The sequence below is a fragment of the Amphiprion ocellaris genome, chromosome 5 (assembly GCF_022539595.1).
Source record: "Amphiprion ocellaris isolate individual 3 ecotype Okinawa chromosome 5, ASM2253959v1, whole genome shotgun sequence".
In the NCBI taxonomy this organism is placed as follows: domain Eukaryota; kingdom Metazoa; phylum Chordata; class Actinopteri; family Pomacentridae; genus Amphiprion; species Amphiprion ocellaris.
Genome location: NC_072770.1, coordinates 26,664,848 through 26,685,802, shown reverse-complemented (window position 1 = coordinate 26,685,802; position 20,955 = coordinate 26,664,848). Strand labels below are relative to the sequence as shown.

At 39.6% G+C, this 20,955-nt stretch overlaps 1 protein-coding gene across 1 annotated transcript in view; it reads right to left on the bottom strand.

The window, feature by feature from the left end:
- tex264a (testis expressed 264, ER-phagy receptor a) overlaps positions 1–19,533 on the bottom strand; it is an 82,592-nt gene extending 63,059 nt beyond the window's left edge. Inside the window, exons 1-2 of the mRNA XM_055010918.1 lie at positions 19,052–19,533; positions 5,020–5,241 (exon numbers count right to left, since the gene is read on the bottom strand). Of these exons, the coding sequence (XP_054866893.1) occupies positions 5,020–5,241; positions 19,052–19,309 (480 nt within the window). The 5' untranslated portion in view covers positions 19,310–19,533. The remainder of the gene's footprint in view (positions 1–5,019; positions 5,242–19,051) is intronic.
- Positions 19,534–20,955: the final 1,422 nt, after the last annotated feature.

Genomic DNA, 20,955 nt, shown 5'->3' with positions numbered 1-20,955 from the left:
GTGTTCAATTGCTGCGACTTTATTTCCAGACACTAAATTGAAAAAGCAGGAAACTGAGATTAAATGCTGATACAAAGTTAAGTTTTCCCAGTTCTGCCTACAGTGCTTCTGATTGGTTTCTCTACATTAGTTCAGATTCCTCGCCCTTTTTCATATATAACACATTTCTTACTACAATAGTCAAATACCCCCAGATGATACAAAGTGAGGATATTCTATATATATTGCATTGTAATATATTTTAATTGTTGAGGCACCTTCAAGGCAAACAAAACTGTGGCGTGACCGTATAGAAGGAAATGAGGGAAAGAACGCTTTTATGATGCTTTCAGCTCGATTCAGATAAACGGATTACTAAATGGATGGGAACTATCAGCTTTTCATCTTGTTTCTGCTCACAAAGACAATTGTGTCAGAGCCAGACACCAAAATAACACCAAAGTGATTGTTCCCTTTGAGTCTTCAGGTCCAGAAAAGGTCCTTTCACAAAGATCTAACAGGGTTTGCCCAAATCCTTTAATACAGTGTGACAGCAACTTCTTAATCCTCGTATTTTTTTCTTCTTTCACCAGCAGTCTTTTTTTTTTTGTCTCAGTGAGGATACAATCCCAAGTATCCTCTGGTGATGCCCATTCAACCACTGGACTGATATGAAAAAAACAGCAGTGAAGCATAAATGATAGAGATTGCAAACATTCAACTGACAGCACAAGTTCACTGATACTGTCACACTATTACCATATTACCAACATCCACAATAAACACACTGGACTATCACCTACTTCACATCTGTAAAGCTACCAATACTCATGTTTATGTGCAGGTCTGCGTATTAGTTTATGTGCTGTGCGGAGAAGAGATAAGAGGTTAGCTGGTGTGAACACAGTGCTGTTGGAGACCAGAAAGAAAGTCTTCAAGTGTAAAAAGGGCAGTTATGCACTTAACCCGTTCACTGATAATTGAAGCTCTATGGGAGGTCAGGAGGTGTAACAGAATCGCTGAGAGAATATTTTAATGCCGAAGGCTGAAAACAAAGCCCCCCCTCACCAGTCTGGCCAACCTGGTCTCAAAAGCTGGATTGGTTTGCATAATGTGACGGAGAATTACAGGGCTAAAAGCAGCACAAATCCACATTTTCTAGGAACAATTGGTAACAATTAACGAGTCAGGCAAAAGTTCAGACCTTTTAGAGTCTTACAAACTTAACATAAAGTTACGGTTCATGTCTGTAGAGGGGAAACCAGACCGATATCGTGGCTCATGTGGAAAGTTTCTCTTAGATTACACAAATAGTTCAGCTAAATGTGTTCCTGAAAACATCTGAGGGGAGAAATAAGCAATGCAGTTGCTGAATCTGTCTTTATTTTAGAATTATAACTGTTAATTTAAAAGTTTTTTTCTGAAACTTCCTGAGGCATATGATCACATTAGATGTTGCTCACTAGTATAAAGCAGCCTAGACCTCAACTTTCTCTCAAAACACAAAGCTATGCTACCAAAATCGTTTGCAGGGCAGTGCACATACACAATAAATAGGAAGTATAGAAGTTATTGATCCTGTGGATCATACAGTGGTTAGCACTCTTGCCTTGCAGCAAGAAGGCTCTGGGTTTGAACCTGCTAGCTACAGTCTCTCTGCATTCTACCTGTGCTTACATGTGGTCCGACTTCCAAAAACATGTATATTGGCTTTATTGATGATTCTGAACGGGCTGTAGAAGTGAGCGTGAGCATGCATGTCGTCTGTTGCTACCATAAATGCTGCCTATCCAGTGCTCAACCGAAAATGAAGTTAGCAAATAGCTGACAAACATTGTGGTGGATTCAGTAACTAAACAGCCAGATATTACAGCAGATGTTAGTGAAAACCTCAACTAAGATACAAGATGGATCAACAGTGGCTAAAAATTTAAATTCAAGTTTAAGCTCCATTCTGACGTTTGTGCATAGACAAGCATAAACATTCAGTAGTAATAAAATCTGCCGCATCTACTGATTGTAAAAAGCTATGTCACACAAGCGTCGCCCTCCTTTCAAACTCCCTCATACTACAAATCTAGTCAATTAATCATACATACGGTATGCACACATTTCTCGTACATTCGCATACCGTCCTCTAAACCAAGCCTTTCTAAATCACACTCCATTATTCATTTGCCTCACTGTAGGAATGGTGTATGCACAGTGCACTCACCAATCCACGATACAAACTGGATGTTTGTGTGGTATTAGAATATCCACAATACAGGAGCATCTCCTAAACAACCTGTCACAGATCTCAGGTCAACTGAGAATGGACTACGCACCTTTTGTCTTACGGTGAACAACTGTGAGAGAGTAAAAACAGATGCTTTGTCTGTGGTGACATCAGCTAGCGTGAAAGAAAGAGCTGCATCCTCACAGAAATGTACACTGACACTAGCCATCATTATATAACAGCATAACTGCCTGAAAAGGGAATATTACTCAATTTTAACACTGAGGGTTGCCATAGCTTTGCCTTTAGATGATTTAGTCTGTGTCACTGCACATGTTAGAATTTGTCCTGCCCTCTCTAATGTGGTGTGTTACAGTCTGTATGGTGCCTCAGAGACCAAACTAAAAAAGAAGAGAAAGCTAGTAAATGATCATAAGCTGACCAGACAGCGGTTCTTTAAAGATTAGAATCTGTGGATCTGGACATGTACAGCCTAAGAATGCCTGAAGTCGGGCTCCCAATCAGCATCAGCGGAAAAGCTTCTAACTACTAGCAAGATGTCACATATCAGAGCTTTGCCTTTGTGACTTTAGAGAAACAGTTTTATAGCGACCCTGGTTCTGTTTCTAGCAGCGCTTCCGGCTCAGGGGAGATCATTTCTTTGTCACTGCTCGTGCAACTCCTACCAGCTGGTTGAGCTGCCTGGGTGAAGGGGTGGATATCTGGGAGTAACACCCCCCGGGCAGGTGAAAAGAAGCAGCTGGTGACTATACTGTACGTATCAGAGGAGACACATGTTCGTACTGATAGAGTGGATGTTCATGTCTGAGTTCATTCCACATCATATACTGTATAGCTGCAGTGTTTTCCGACCAAATGAACACATTATAAAAGCTTTGTCTGTGCAAAGAATTTGAACCATCCCGGATGAAAGGCAGCAATACAATCACTGAGTACTTTTTTGAAATGTTGTTATGCCCGCAATACACAGGCTATCTTTAGCATGGATTTGACATACAGTAACTGCGATATGCTGGCAGAACTAGACACAACCACTGGACAATGTCATTGTCTGGGTCCATGCACCCATTTTCCTGCGCTCAACACAACACAACAACAGATGAAGGACTGAATGCAGTAAAGTACTATTTCTATTGAACAACGGTACCATTCACATTACCTCTGCATGCTGATCATTTAATGGTTTTGTGTAAACTGTAGTTTACTGATAAAGAAACAAATAAAAGGTTTACAGAATTAAAGACAGCTACTGCTGAGTTTTCTGTGAAGTTTGTTCAATTAACAACAGGGAAATGTGAGAAAAACACTGCATATCCCCTCAATATAATTATATGTTTCATGAAATTTGAAAAATTAGGCTCTATTTTCCTTCTGTGAAAAAAACTAAATCTTTAAACAAACAAACGAACAGACCAGGAGGCATGAACGTGCACACACCCACACACACAAACACACGTGGAGCATTATTCATGCAGCGGGATGCCCCTAAATGAATCCATGTGTGCAAATGTCATCAGTAAATGTCAATAGCTTTTTCAGGCCTGTCCCGAGGACATGGAGCCCAGCATATGGGCCGCGGGACTCAGCCGTACCTTCATTTCCTACTACTTCATCTATTCTTAATCTACTTTAAAGACCTCATCTGTTCATGTGATGAATTAAACAACACATGAGTGAGGGTGCTTTTGACAAGCAGGAGGCAGAAAAGAGGACAGATAGGACTGCATGGTGATTGACAACAACTGCAATAAGGAGAAAAGTAAGAAAAAATAAATTCTATCTCACATTTTCATTTGTTGACATACACTTGTCTATGTGGGAGAGGGGTGTGAAGTAAGGAACTAACATAGAAACATTCCAACTGCAGCCTTCCTGTAAACACATGACATGCACACTGTTCAAACCTTTACAGCTGTGTTTCTCTGGGATCTTTTTTTTCGCAGTAAGAAATAAAACAAGATTCACCAGATGCGCTAACTGAACCTTCTGAGCCCCAAAACCTGTCGGTGGGTTTGAGAAGCATGTTAACTTTTAAAAATAATCACCAAAATTACACTGTGTGTCTTAGCCAGAAAATATCAAAACAAAAACACAGATTTTTCATTTTTGTGTAACACGCTGTTCTGTTGGGAAAGACAACAATATCTACAATCAAAATTGTGATATTTCATCAAAATTGCTTTTTTTTCTTCATGTCTCGTTTTAAAAAGCTGCCAAAAATAAACTGATTGAACCAAATTCTGCATGAATCCAAAAATTTTGAGCACCTGGGCACAACAGAGAAGCCATTAGTGTCTCATCTGTGACCAATGTGACAAAATTTTTGAGACTATTCAACTGAACTCGGCTGAACTACAGGCTGTGTTTACACAGACTAGACAGAAGACATGTATGTAAACAAAAGCATGAATGTAAACAAAAAGTTGCAAATTATCTATATCTATCTTCAGTTTTAGTAACACAGGGGCACTTGGAAAAAATGATGAACATGTTGATTCAAGGTTTTTTTTTTCAACTTTTGTATAATACAGAAATTAAACTTTAGTTTGTTCTATTTTTCAGATTTATGGCTTTAGAACTTTGGTATACGGTACAAAAGACATTTTAGTTCTTGCTACTTTTAACTATGGTTGTGTCGTTTCTATAGAGGTGGAAGACTTTAAGTAAAAAAATAGCTCATAGTGAATAAAAATGTGACAGGGAGCAAAGAAACGTTCAGAAACTGACTGGGGTTCAGAGGGTTGAGATGCCTTGTGGCTAAAGAACCTTAGAACTACCACATAGTGTGACAGTGTCTGTACCTCTATGTAGGAAGAGAGTCTGGGGTAGACCCGGTAAGGTCCCAGCACGTAGGACAGAGGCGTGGTGCAGGGGAAGCTGGTGGTCACAGAATGGCTCACTTCTGGCAGAGAAAACAGCTTGAAGCCAAATTTCTCATACAGCTTCTGCAGTTCTTCATCCGGCTTCTCTTCACCCTCACACAGGATGCTGCCCACCACGTAGCGACATTTCTCTGGAAGCCTCTGAAGGGACAGGGAGAGAGATAGACAAGGAATGGATATATATTAAATATCTGCAAGCCCCCTTGAAGCCTTTCAGTGAGTCACCTCACACCAGTAAAAAAGAATCCTTCTTATTCATGCAGCCATCAAACACACAGCAAGGTAACGCCCCCTGTTGGAGGAATAATGTGACCATTTTGTCCACTTTTGTGGCGTTCTGCTGTGTTAGACAGGAGCACATTTCTGTTGAGTCTGAGACAGAAATATACTCATTGATAATAAATAGATCTCACTTTATTAAATAAAGAATCTAATTTGTTGTGCACAAGGATATAAATTACATGTCCTGTAAATCATGTTAAAAACAACACACTGTAAATAAGACAAACTGTGTGTTTGCTGTTGTGTCAAACCTTTCAGCATTTTTCATTTCATAGTGGCGTTTAATTTATTAGATAGTGGAATGAAAAAACAATGAATTTGCTTGATTCACTCCGAGTAAGAAAAGTGAAATAACATCATAGAAGATGCAGCTGACCTGAACAGAGACGTCCTTAAATGGATGCCCACAAAATGTAATTTAGTCTGCTCGTTGACATAATACTGATGTACTGTTAGTAATATCAACATAATCCTGCCAATATGATATGAGGCTTGATATTCTACTTTAGTCTACTGTAACATTGTGACATAGCTCAATGTTGTATTTTCCTGCCTATAAAGAATGCACTACAATCAGTCAATAAGCGTAATTCACCAACGTTTTAGCCTTTTCTAACCAAAATATGCTACGAAGATTAATTGGGTTTTATGATCAGGCATGCACAGATATCCCATTTATTTTAACTAATGTAAAAATTAATGTGCCTTTACTTCATGAGTATATTATAATTATTATTTTTATTAACAGTAGGTCTTTAAAGCAAATGAAAAGGCGCAAAGTAAGAGAAAGATTACAAGGATGTAGTCAGTATGTTGCTTTGCGAAGTTAATGCTACACAAGCAGCAAACTGCACATGTGTGGAAGTAAAAATAGAAGCCATTTGATTTAAACTTGTGGAGACATTGCACTTTCACTTAGTCTGAAATGTTTCTGGACAGAAGGCTGCCAGCTCTGAACATCTTACTCCAGATATTCGACAGCCAGGTCACATATGTGGCAGGTCAGACTGTATCTGTGCTGCAACCGATGTTCGTCTAGAGCAGCAGAAATCGGCACTTATTCTTACACCACTCTGCACACAAAAAATTAAAATGATAAACGATTTCTCATTTTATCAGAGTCGCACTGTTTCACATGGAAAAGGGTTTGTGGGTATCAATAAACAAGCTGTCCCAACCACACATAATTGTTCGCTTGCGAGCAAATGTTTTGGAAAGAAGGAAACACTGATAAATCACATGAAGTGCAACCATTATCACAATATTAATATCCCTATTTGATTAACAATATTCCAATATTTGTAGATTCAGCTAGTGAGCAGCACCCCTGGAGGTGTCAGGGATTGTTTGTCTTGCCTAATGACACTTGAAGAGAGCAAACACAAGCTGACAAGGAGGTTTGATCTCCTTCACTTAAAGGCCCTCTCTGCCAACATTACGTCTTTTAATTTGCCCACATGTCTGCATGCAGATGTGAGAGCGGCAGAAGAACAATCATGTGCTGTCAGTCAGAAGAGGATCTGACAGAGAATCTCCCACTCACATCTGCTTGCAGACAGTTTGTTGTCTGTCTGACAGACACAGATGGAGAGTGGGAGCTGTTGTTAAAGGACCGAACCAGTTTTTTGTTAATTTTTGTGGGTATGCTTTACATTACTACACACCATTTTCTAGAGCTTGCCATAATAGTTGCCGGAGTACACATTTCCTAACTTTCAGGCAGCCATGGGTAAAATAAACTGTCAATAGTGATAGTGCTTTGCTGAGAGAAACTAGGTGAAATTGCACCCGAAGGGTTTCTATCTGTATGGTACAGAAATTACCTTGCAAAGACACATATACAGTAAGTAAAGTTACATTAAGACAAATAAAAATAATCTTCACTGTAACAGATTATCCAACTCAAACAAGTTTTAAGTCTCCGCCATTTTATTGTCATAGTACACTAAAATTGGAAATGAGTGTTGGTCTGGAAGGCAGGATTAACACACTTAAAAGTCCAAAAAAGTATAGAAAGTTTCACCGACTTGTAGAAAATGGGTTTAAACATGCAAAACCCCTGGTGTAGTCCTTTAAGACCTGCTGTTGGTTTGCACTCTGTGACAGTGGCTGTCTGTAGAGGGCTGGCACTGAGAGGGCACAGATGGGAGTCAGCAACACTCATCTTCATGTCCCTGGCATCCTTGCGTAATTATCACATCTAAACGCCACAACGTTCCCTTCTTTTCCATCTCATTTCTCACATTCAGGGCTATTTTTTGACTGCACTGTGTTGCTACTATACTGCACTGTTCCTGCTGTCCTACTTTGTTCATATACCAGCTTTTGTGCAGTAATTCAGCATTGTAGGCTGCCAGTGAGACTCCCCGGCTAAGATAAATCTATTTGATCACTCAGCCCTCAACCCTCACTGCCTTTTAATGTCTGCGTCATGAGGGTAATAATAATGAATGACAGTGTCTGCTCAGCGTGAACAGATAATCTTTACTGTCACCTGACACCATGTTCAACACTGAGTCAGAGAACACAGATCACCTGCTTTTGACAGGGAATTATTCAATAACGGCAACATGTGATATACCGTATCTATTTACAATGAAGCAATGAGTCACTGCAAAGACAGATAGTCACAATGGCTGTGTTAACAATGTCAGAGTAAATTATAGCTTCATTGTGACAGTGTACAAATATTGCATGTGAGGAGGAATATATCAGTGGCTAAGTCAGCTGGCTGGACGGAGATCCCAATGCACTTAGCAAAATGGCCGTTGGAGAAGATTCATTTCTGTCTTCATGTTGATTAGGCTGGACAACAATTTTTTTAATTGATCCATGTAGAAAACAAATATTTGGAAAGCTGCCAAGAGCTCATTTACATGCTGTTTTGTGCGACTTTTCCTTTCCACACAACAGAGGTGAAGCACACAAAGTTAGTATGGCACTTAGAGCCACATAAGCCACTTTAAATGGAAATACAGAAGGATGACATAAAGCGAAAATCTCTTTTAAAAGAAGTTTGGGAACACAACCTCTAGTGCTAACAGCAGCAGAGGTTGTGTGATATCTTTGTTTATGTAGTAGGTACATTTTGGGGTGAAATATCTCAACATGAATGGGTTGGAACAAAACTTTGTTAAAGTCAATGTTTGTTGATCCCCTAGCAGCACTTGGACATTAACATTTGTCTTATGAAATGTCTTCCAAGATTTTACTGGCTTTGGATTTACACTCTCTTTGATGAGTACTTATATATTCTTCTACTGCCATTATCAGGTTAAAAAATAATTTTGTATAATACCTGATTAGAACCACTTGCTCATTTCACATCTGCCTCAACTGTACTTTTTGTTCAGGAGCATTCAGCAAATGTTAGCATGATAACAAACTAAACTAAGATGGCAGACATGTTGAACACATACAGCATGGGTCAACATTACACCTGGTTAACAGAAGAGCTACTGCAGCACAACACATAGCGTGGTACAGTTACAATGAGCACATGAGCGTCAGGGATGTATCCTGAAGCAATGGAAGAAGTTGGCCTGGTCTGATGAATCACATTTTCCTTTACGTCACGTGGACAGCCAAGTGTGCCATTTACATGGACAAAAAGGCAGCAGAATGCACCATGGCAACAAGGCAAGCAGGTAAAGCCAGCAAGAGGTTCTGGGCAAAGTTCTGTTGGAAAACCATGGGTCCTAGCAGTCATGTGAATGATACTCTGACACGTAGTACTTACCTAAATATTGTCGCAAACCATACAATCCCCTTTATGGCAAACAGTGTTTCAACAGTGTTCTTTTAGCACCCTGCCACACTGTAAAAAGATTTGTGAAAGTTGTTGGGTTGGCCTCCAAATTCCCCAGATCTCAATTCAAATAACTACCTACAGGATGTGCTGGAAAAACAAGTTCAATCCACGGAGATCCCATCTCCCAACTTACAGGACTGACACCACAGGACACCTTCAGAAGTCTGGGGAGCTCATGTCTCAACTGGTCAGAGCTGTTTTGGTGGCACGAGGGAGACCTGCACAGTATTAGGAAGGTGGTTTCAATGTCGTGGCTGTTTATGTGAATTACAGTGAATGAAACTCTTCATACATGCAAAGCATGAACTCAAATAAGCAAAATTAAAATAAACAGTTTTCTGTTTCAATTAGAGGATAATCATTGAGCATAGCATCATATATCGTCACAATAGCAATAATGTAGGTACATGCTAATATAATCACTTAAGACCTTTGTTTCTCAGCAGTTTTTATGTCTTTGCTCTCATCCAAATGGATTTCTGTGCAAGCTTTGGTCTGCATCGCCCTCTTCCCTACATGGATGCATCAAATGTATGGGCTGTCAGTGAGTCTTCTGTGCAGAGCCACTCCCTGTCAACACTGGTGGTCTATGATAAGACACAACAATAGCCATTCAAACACAGAGGGGATAACAACTGTCCTCCCACGTTCTTGCTTCAGTATCTTATATCTCGCTATCTCTTATGCTTGCCACACTGATAGACTAGAGTGTGTTAGCCAAACCAGTAGTTCACTAATGATATCATTCAGGACTCTAGCTATCATTCACATCCCACACAGTGGCAAGAACAAACGGCAGCCCTGACTGCATCTCGTCTCTGCTTCCCTCCAGATAACACACCCCAGAGACTACAGGCAATTAGGAAGGAGAGGAACACTACTCCATGTACTTGACTTGTCTTGTCTTCTCCACCGCCGTTGTTTTGTTTGTCTGAAATTCTAGCACCACAAAAGGCAGAAATTCTTAGGTGTTGTCCACACTGCTAAAGCTGCACTTTGAAAGACAGCGTGTGATTCCATTTCTCACAGAAAGCTGAGGAAAGCCGACTGTGGCTTTTGATTGGCCTGGGTGAGAAGCAGAGAGTTAGATAATGGGAAGACTGCGGTGCTTTTACCTCTGTAACTGAATACTGACATATTCGGTTTCTGTACCAAGCTGGAGTAAAGCAATGTATTTAACAGACTTGTAAACTGTTCTGAAAGTATACTGAGATTGTTGGCAAGATTTACATCTGAATGTGCTGAATTCCTGTGTCTGTTTTTTCCTACATTAAGGACAGAACATATTATACAACTGGGCCCCAAGTTATTCACAATCATGCCAAATATTAATTTAAAAAAATTAATTACTTTTTTTTTAACTAAATCTGCTTTACTAAAATATCCACAAATATCTGTGTCCCTTAAAATTGTCACAAATCTTTGAGTAGAAGCACGTTTCTATGTTCTAATGCATTGTAATACACTATAAACTAAGAACAGCTGATTAAGTATTTCTCTAGTCAGTTACTAGCCAATTGCAAGGTATGACTAATCCCAAGATTTTAGTGAGCTTGCTATTACGGTCCATCACTGAGAAAGAGTTGTGCATTGCAGCTGCTCACAAGAGGGTGAAAGGCTATCAAGGCCAATGTGAGCATTTCAAACTACCAGTGGACACAGTGCAAAGCATCATGAGATACACAAGGAGCTCCACACTGAATAATTTCAAAGGGAACCGTAGTAAGCCAAAGGTGAACGCTGTACTAGAAAGAATGGTAGCCAAGACCAAGAAGAGTCAAAAGATCACTCTTAAGGCCATTTTGGTACCACCGGTCTCCATGGACACCAACCAAGAGGTCTTCTCCAAGATAAACTCATTGCTGTGATAGCAAATAAAGGCTTTGCCAATGATGACAAAGAGTATGAAAAATGTTGAACAAAATGTAATGTTTCTCATTGCTTTTTGTCATTCCCATCCAGAGGAAAAATATTGGTAAATTAGAAATCCTCTATAAAATTATACATCCATATATACTAGTACACGCACGCACACACTTTGGACAAGTCTGTGGGTCACAGACGACTGTCCCACTCAAATGGTGACTTTGCTATCTCTGCCCGATTCCCTTAAGCCAAGTCTCTAAGGACCTGTTGAGAGAGAAAAAGTAATTTCACAAGCAATTCTTTGCTTGAGGCTACAAGAGCATTTTTGATGGATGAGGGCACTCCAACAATAAAAAGCTGCAGCTGACAGAGGTAATTCTTTATTAACAGACACGTAATGAGGATTTACTCTCTTCATCTCTCCTGCTCTTGGCCCAGCATCCCTTTTCTCCTGGCCATCACCACTTGGGATGCTGTTTTGAGTGTGGGCCCATTTACAATTAGTCATTTCTGAAGTCTGAAATCTTCTCAAGTTAGGAAGGACAGGGACGAACACGCTAAGCAGCCAAGTCTCCGCCTTACTGCAGCATGAAAAATGAATGATAAAAAGCTTACCAGACTCTGCCTGACCAAGAACTATCAACACACTCATTAAAACAAAACTGAAAAACAACCTATCAATAAAATGTGGAGCTAAATTAGCAGTGTGTGTGTACGATTAACTTTGAAATGATTAGAGTGAGAGCCAAACATGACATATATGCCCTTCATGCTCTTGATGGTGAATTGGGTTTGCTATTATGAAAGCATAGAGTAAAAGAGACTGTAGTTGTACAAGGGTCCTTTATTCCATTGCAGCCAATACATCTGTAAATTTGGAGCCTCATTAAACCTCTCTGCCATCTTCACATCAACATCTGCAGTGAAGCATGACAAGCAGCAAACGCAGCTTTAATAAAGAACACACCAAGTTTGTGAAGAGCAGATAACAGCCAGAAATCATATTTCTTCGGCTGTCCAACTCCATCGGATAAACGTATTGCACAAACAAGACACACCAATGCTTCTGGTGGAGAGCTCTGCCTTTCTGTTCAGTGGTTCACGGTATCATTTTCTTTCTACATCTGGTACGCTGAGACAGATGGTGTTTAGGGCACTTCTATGAACAAGCAAGGAACTTGACACACGGGGAGTAAGAAGAACAGAAGACTACAGGATAAGCAATTTCTCAACAAGAGCTGTCTTTTGCCTCAGTGTGTCAGAGCAAAAACCTGTCTCAGCTGACTGGAAGCCATTCACCCCCCACAGGCAGATGAGACAGCAGAGAAAAAGTCACCAGGAAGGAAAATGAAACTTACAGGGCTGCACAGCACTGGGACCACAGGTATGCTGTTTGCAGCTAAATTGATGGAGCAGGACTTGCAGTGAAGCAAGTATGCTTACCCAGACAAAAGCATTTAGGGAAAACTGATTATTTAGCACCAAAATAGTGATATTCATTTTACAATTTGGGCACAAAGCAAGATTAATCATCATGTGGACTGATTTAGTATTAACATACATATCATCTCTTGAAATGGCAGTGAATATAAATTTATTCAAACTACAAAGTACAAAACATCAATATGTCCTCATCTGGAGATGGCCCTAAAGTGTATAAATCAGATTATATATCCAGTGGTATGATGGGGTGTGGGCCCCATTGGCCCCTCAAGTCAGGAAGAGCCAGTGGAAATCTGTTTTTCGGTTTCTCTCTCTTTCACCAAGTGCAGCTCTGTCCCTTCAGGCTGTGCTCAGACTTAGCTGGTAATTACACATGGCATCCTGGGAGTTCTGGCATGTATAATTACTGGTGAGGATAAGCAGCCTGCTGGAGGCAGGACACAGTTTTTCTTCACCACAGTTGTGGGGCTGCTTTACCACTCCTCGGCCAGCTGGACACTGTGTGGCACTCCTCCAGCCAGATGTCACAGAGCACAGAGCTAATCTTCCCTAATAGGAAATATGAATGAATTCCTCCTTGCTCTGCACAGGCTTACTTCCTTCTCTGTAAATGTTCAAGACTCTCCCTTCACCATCTTTCTCCCTGTATGCACTTCTTGATAAATATTCAGCTGTGTAATCCAATATCCTGAGTATCGCAGGATAAAAAGCCAATACGTGCTACAAGATTGATGGAATGAAAGATTTAAAGACATCCTTCACCCTCTTGTTTCACTGACTTTAACTTGTCGGCGAGTAGTCTTTTTTTCAGCACAGCTTGTGAGAACAGATCAAAATCCGCATCCTAAAACTCTACTAAAGCTCTATTCCAGAATAAAAAAAAAGCAGTTCACCATTTAATAGATTCCATCTGGACTGCTGCCTTTTCGTTTTGCAGTATCTCACTCACTGTAGATGTCCATAAACATTAATAGGGTGCTTTACTACAGGGAGAGCTGGCATGTCCACAATCTTGCATAATATTGACTTGAAGACCCATGGGACCAGACTTCAGAGTATCAGTGTATTTATTTCTCATTTTATATCCACCTTTAAAAGCGGCAACCCCTTGCCAGAAGCCCCCCTTTCATGTTGTTGCTGTCGGCAGACAGACAAGCAGCAGTAAAATGCTAATAAATTTGACTGGGAGTGCAGCGATGCTCAGCGCTCTGATCTGAAATTCTGATTGATGAATTGGAGCACTGCGAGCCTCTCAAGGTGAGTCAGACTCTTACCAATTTATACCCTCTTCCAAGGCAGTTCCACACCTCGCCTCATCTCTCACTGCCACTCCCACATATACCTACATATGACATTTCATTTTCTCCTCCTTGTCATGTGGAGCCACAAGTGGGTTTGTTCAGAAGCTAAAACAAACTGGGAATTCAGTAGATCAGAGGATGAACCAAAAAGCAGCTCTGGTTTAACCTCGATATAAATACAACATGTTGAGAATGTCGGAAGCAGCTGCATTTGCTGTGTAGTTGCTTTGATCATATCCACAACAGACAGTCAAAGAAACTTTTTATCCATAAACTTGTAGTACCTATGAATTCCACTGCAACAATGGAATTACATTCATCTTTAAGTTCCTCACTCTCTGGTAGTTTGTTTTGTTCCTCGTGAAACACACATCAGCATCTGAGTGTTCACTGCTGCCCACTCCTGTTAATAAATTCTGCTCTGGAGATTCCTTGCAGACAGGCAGCCTGCTTGTGGATTCTTTACTCCTTTCCATTCTACAACACAACAAAGGGCTACAAACCTTAAATCCAATGATTTAGCCCGTACTTTATCCAACCAGGATTTATCCAATACTCTTGTCAAAGCTCCATTATAGTAGAGCCTGAGGAAACACTGTCTTGGATGGTGAGGTGAATTTAACATCCAATGTTGTTGAGCCACAGTCCAGTGTACCGACACTTGTGAGCCAATTGTTAAATCGTTCAGGCCTTTGTGAAAATAAGCAACAGCAATTATAAGCATAAAAGCAAACACACACATGGATGAAAGGGCATATACAAGCAAGAGATAAGAAGAAGAGCAGTTAGATTTAGCACTCAGCAACACCCACAATTACCAGTACAGACCACTGAAATCAAACAGTCCATATCCATCCAAAGAGCTATCCAACTTGTCATATATGCACAATAGATCCAGCTACTATAATAAAAGCCTGCTCTTTGATCAGCTGGTGTAGTTAGTTTTGAATCCTCATCCTCATCCTCTGTACACACAGTCCTGCCAGCTTCCATCATAGTCATTAAACAGGGATTACTACAATTTAAATGCAAGGTGAATACAATCCAGTTGTTCAAAACCAGCTATACTCTCAATCTAAAACCAGGACTGAGAAACATTAGAGTCATAGAGGCCGACCACTTATGCACCTATGAAACAGAATTTTGTCTTAATATGATGAAATACATTTTGAAAAAATGAAAAATAAGACGCAGAGTCACACTACTTATGCAATTATAATAAATTAAGTATAAAGATCGATGTGGTGTTGAGGATGCTCCAGCCTCCCACACAGACTGTATTTCAATGCTACTAGTGCCATCTAGTGACCATCAGAGTACAGCAAGTCAGCCAGCATTCAGCGTTCAGTGCATAGTGTACATCAGAGTACTGAGTCTTCTCCTTAATAATAAGAACAAATACCGAGTGAAAGTTGAAAAATACCTCTCATTGCCCTAATGGAGAAATGTCAGAATGATGCAGAACAGTGTCTGCATGGTAACAACGCAAAAAATAATAATTTTAAGATGGTGGTTTTGGCAGGAGCTCTTCGACTTGGCTTGTTCCAAACAATAGACAAGGACTATCTGTTTAATTATCATATGCACCAGCCAGTCTCCTCATGTTTTATACATGTGAGATTGCATTAAATACACAAACACACTCACATTAAACAGCTTTGCTAAGAACAAAATGAAGGTTAGACACAAAAAAAGACATCTGCAAATGGAATTTGAAATTTTCCTTAAAGAAACCTTAACAGGAACAGTTTAACTTGTTGTCCAGTCTAAGTTAGGGAGCTAACCACTCATTTCTACCATTATAATGTTTATTATGAAGCATTTTTGACGATGAAAGAGCTTATGTTTATTGGCTGCTGATGTAGAGGCTTCCTTAAGTCAAGTCTAAACAGGTAGCTGTAACAGCTAATGCAAACGATGAAAAAGTAATAGGAAGAGTTGACCCACGATCTTTAAAACTTTTCTGAGGGAAATGTCTGCATAACAGTGTAGGGTTGAGGCACATAAAAAAAGGATTGCTCCAAAGTTCATCTCTCATAATTTGAGTTATCTTTTGTTGTTGTTGGTGAGTAATAAAATTAGAGCCTGTCTGATGATGAATTTTTGGTTCCAATAATAATTTCAGGGAGTAAGAAATGTTGATATTGGTATTGTTTGTATATACATTAGAGTTATATTGAAAAGGAAAAATGATGGATTCATTCTTCATTAATTTTTCAGTAATTTATTTCACAAATTAGTCACAAACTAGACCAATAAAATCGACCAACCAATAATCAGTTGGGCTCTAATCAGAGCGTCAGAACACAACAAGCAGCTAAGGTTATAGTCTTTCTAGCTTCAATGATAAAGGAGATAGTCAAGACATTGCCAGTCAAAATTATAATATAATCATTGGATTGCAGTTATTTGAGCTGAACATAATCATTTTTCATGATCGTTTGAATCTATTCCACTCACCTCTGTACATGTTGCTAGAAAAAAAACTTACAGAAAAGTCATGTTTTAATCACTACTTCAGTGTCATTTTCCACCATGCCTCCTCTGCCATGGTTTAGTGGTACCAACTATTAAGTGCTTAACCTCTAATATTTGACTGACTGTATTTCGATGAGAATCTATTGATAATCATATTATGGATTTATGACAATGTGATCAAAGTTTAATGTATTGAGTCGGCTCGGTGCTAAAAGTCACGGAGGTTTGTCATTTTATCAATTTAGTTGTGAAATCAAAACACCACAGCCCTACTGTGGAAGGCACACCCAATGAACAAGATGACTCCAGTATTGAAGGATCCAGTTTGTTTGCTTTGCAGAAAAAAGTTGGCAGGCAAAGGCATTGATACTACTAATCTAATCTTAATTGGTAATCGCGATTATTTATCTGACAATCAATAATTAAATAAAATTCAATGATCATGACAGTTCTAGTCAAGAATTCATATTTGTAAGCTACGATTATAAGCATAAACTTACTATTACATATATAGAAATCCAACCTTTGGGTTCTATATCTCTGCATCAGTGAGCAAAGGCCTTTAAATACAAAAGATGATTGAATTTAAAGGCAGTTCGGGCTCCTACTTTTTAACTATCAGCTAAGTTCAAATGTTTTGATGCCTAATTCAGCCCTGTAAACCTATTTATCTTCACAAGGATATTTTCAGGTTATGTCAGAGTCATGAGACCCACGTAGTAATCTCCCTACTCTGTGGAGACATCCTGTGATGCTCCTTATGATACCAACTCTCCACAAACTCCAGCACCAGCAGAAAACTTTTAAAAGCTCCTCAATGAGCCTCTTGCCACAATTTTTCCACTGACATGACTCACAGTCAGGGCATCTACTAAAAGTCTTTAAAAATGGACAGAGAAACTAGTGGGTCTAAGCAGAAATACAACCACAGTCCTGCCTGTGTGCCACATTCTTTATCCCACAAAGAATAACTAAATGATGTTATGGGCCAGTGGCTGGTTTATGAAGAAAAGCTGCGACTTAGACACAGGCTCAGTGACTCTGTTCCTTGCCACCATACAAACTGAACTTTTGGCTTTTGCCAAATGCTTCTATTTTGCTGCACTGTTTGTCAGATGGCTTAACTCGCCCAACCATAACAAAGTCAAATGTCAGCAGAATTGACACAATATAACACAGAGAAACAGGAAAACAGTTGTACATTTAGCTTTGCTATTAGTCATGGTATAAGCTATATATAGGCCATAATGTGCAACTGTTAAATATGACTCTGCACACACTGCTTGTGTGCAAACTCTTTCCACGTCAGCTGGGAACTCAATAAACATTCCCATCTAACAAGCAGCTGTTGTGCAGACATAGTATGTTGACTAAAAACACAGCTTGTAATGAACAGCGGTATGTCGAATGAAAGCAGGAAACAGCCACAGATCTCAGTTGAGGAATGACCCATTTAAGTGAAACCTGGTTTTGGATCAGTATGACAAAAGGAGATTCACTGCTTCTTGCATCTGGATAGTGAATGTAATGCCATATTCATTCAGGCCACACCAGAAAGTGGTACATTTTCAGACATCTGTCAGCTTTCCTCAGACACATGTGAGGAGGCTGTGTGTGCCCTTCTTGTCTGGTGTCTGGTTATAATCTTTGAGTCAGAAGCAGACAAATGCTGAAGCACCCTGGAGCCACAGATGAGAGGGGAAAAAATATCAACAGTGCAACGTGGCACTGAACAGCTGACTGGTTTCATCATTCAGGCTCAGTTCCTTCGAAAGGTAGTTTATACATTTAACCCTTTGAGTTATACATGCTGAATTACACTGAATTATAGCTACTGACGCAACACATTACTATCCTATATCTCCAAGACTTTGGGACGGGATGGTTGATAAGTTGAAATACACTCACACTTTGTGAAAAACTTGTGCAAAACTTCTAAAACTTATCAACTTCTCAAACATGATTATTTGCTGCTAACGCTACATGAAATATTTCATGATTTTGGAACTTTTGGCAGGACAAAATGAGCAGTTTTAGGATGCAACCTCCGGCTCTGGAAAACTGTGATGAGAACATTTTAAAAGATCAAAAATTTATCAAGAAATCAATGATATGATAAATTGAACTACTACTAAGTGACAGGTGGGAGTGCAACCACTGTGAGAGTTGTGAAAAGCTACTAATGACTATTTTTGTTGTTGATTAATCTGCCAATCATTTACTGAATTATTACATTTGTTGTTTGGTCTTTAAAATGTCAGAAAATTGTGAAAAATGTTAAGATGACATGTTGTCCTCAATCAAAAGATATTCAGGTTACTATCACAGAGGAGTAAACAAAACAAAATTTGTGAAGTTGTGACTTTTTTCCCAAGAAATGACTCCAACTGATTGTTATAACAGTTGACAGTTAGTCTAATAATTGGCAAATAACCGATAAATCGATTAACAGCTGCAGCACACTTCACTTACATTTTTACAAAAAAATTAAGGTGTTAAGGACTAAGAACACTTCACACACAATCCCAGTTCATCAGACACTGGGAGAAATGGTGCGACAATTATGAAACTGGAGTTTTAAATGACTATGTGAACTTGTGAGTGACCTTTAGGACTCTGTCCAGGTCAAACAGAACATATCTCACCAACTGTAACATCTTATCAGGTAACAAAGTACATCAGGTTTTTGTAGTTATGTCATAAGGTCAAGTGTAAACACAGTGTGAGGGCTGTGTGGTTCAGCGGTGCACTGTAAGGTGCTGGGTCTCACCTGCTTGGGGTCATCGTAGAAGACAGCGATGGAGGTCAGCTTTGGCCCAATGCTGCAGCTCTCTGTGTAGGCTGTACCGCAGTCCTTGTATGATCCCTCTTTGAACTTATAAGCAAAGGTAACATTTTTGATGGGAGGTGGTCCGGTCTTAATAACCACCTCTGTCAGGAGCCCCGAGTACAGCAGTAAGCCCCCGACTGTCACAATGAGACACACCAGGAGAGCAATTATCAGCAGCACCACAAATAAATCAGACATGGTCTCTGAAAGCTGCACCGCTGCAGTCAGGGCAATTCGCAAAATGTGTCCGAGCTAAACGTCCTCCCTCCGAGTTGAATACACCGGGACTATGGTCCTGAAGCTTCGAGCGACGGCGTGGACAACGTACTTATTCAAAAGTCAGTGTTAAATCGAAAGACAAGACAGTCGTTCAAGTAGACTGAAGCCAGTTTGTTTACGGTATTTCCCCAAACAGTGGAACACGCTTCCCGGATAGACCATTCTAATCACTCCACAGGGGAGGCGTTAATGTGTTAACCAAAAGACTACTTTGCATTTACAAACTACACCATTACAATATCAAACCTTCGTTTAACATACTCTAATCAATGTATATTAGTCCATTTGAGCTTTGTTAAACTTAGTTAGAGAAAAAAGCATACGCATTAATGGCAAATTCACCCCCCTCTACGTATCATTATGGTTCAGCCTAGGGTTTCAGTAGAAAAATAACTGAACAAATAAACTATTACTTTTTGTTTGTTTTATGTCTCATAACAACGTTTTCATGCTAATTTCCTCTCTCTGTAAATTATGTATTCAGGCCGATCTAAGGCGTGTTTGTGCCGTCAGCTTTCAGCGCTGCTTTTAGGGACTATGGAGTCGAACAGTGGTTCATCAAAGTACTGTAGGAAATCTATGAAGGACAAAATATTGACTGAAACAGAAGCTAAATCTGAGCACGACATGATTGGACTGCGTGCAAGGACCATAAAACACAGAAGACAAAGACAAGAACAAAAACTTGGGCACTAGGGACAAAAAAAAAAACAAAATACCAATACAAGCTGATAAGCACACATAAGGTCCTATGATCTAGAATCAGAGCAAACACCTGAACAGAGCATGGTTTAGATTTTTTAGTATAATTGTTGATTATACTAAGGCTCTGTTTTGGATCACATGTTCAGTCTTAAAGTTCTGAAGATCTCCATCATACAGTTATAGTGGTTAATGCATTCATGTTGATTAATGCAGGTATAACTTAGAGAAAAGCAGTCACCAAGAAGCCACAGATTCAGCGTCGAAAGACCACCTCTATAAAGATGAAACCATCAGTTCATGTTTATCTTTGATATCCAGTTAAGGGAGACAGAGGCTTGAGAAAGTTGATATTTGTGTTTAAACAGCTTGGAACAGTACATGTTAATGCTGTTTCAGGGTGGATTTTCCTTCAAAACCAAAGTAGGTCACCTCCTTAATTTTGCCTACTCCTTAACTCTTTCAAGAGTCCTCTAGAGGACAGATATTGCTGAGGCCTGTTGCCATTTTGTTTTATGGGCCAGAAGTGGGATTGAGGGTTACACAATATATTCCACATTTGTTAAAATGAGCTTTACTATTGTATTACAATGTATTTTGTGTGCCTGCCTAATTCTGTTTGTATCTCAGAGTTGTTGGCACAAACATTAACCCGAACACTTTTAATGTTAAATGTGGGTTACCATGTCAAAAATCAAGGCTAAATCAATCGTCTATCCTGCCTTCTACTGAAGTACAAAGTGTCCAACTCTAAAAAAGGGCCGAAAGAAAACTAAAAACACAATGTACTGCAGTGATGCTCTGTTAAATAAGAAACCACACACGGCCTGTAGACGACGTCTGTGCTTTAGGCTATAATGTTT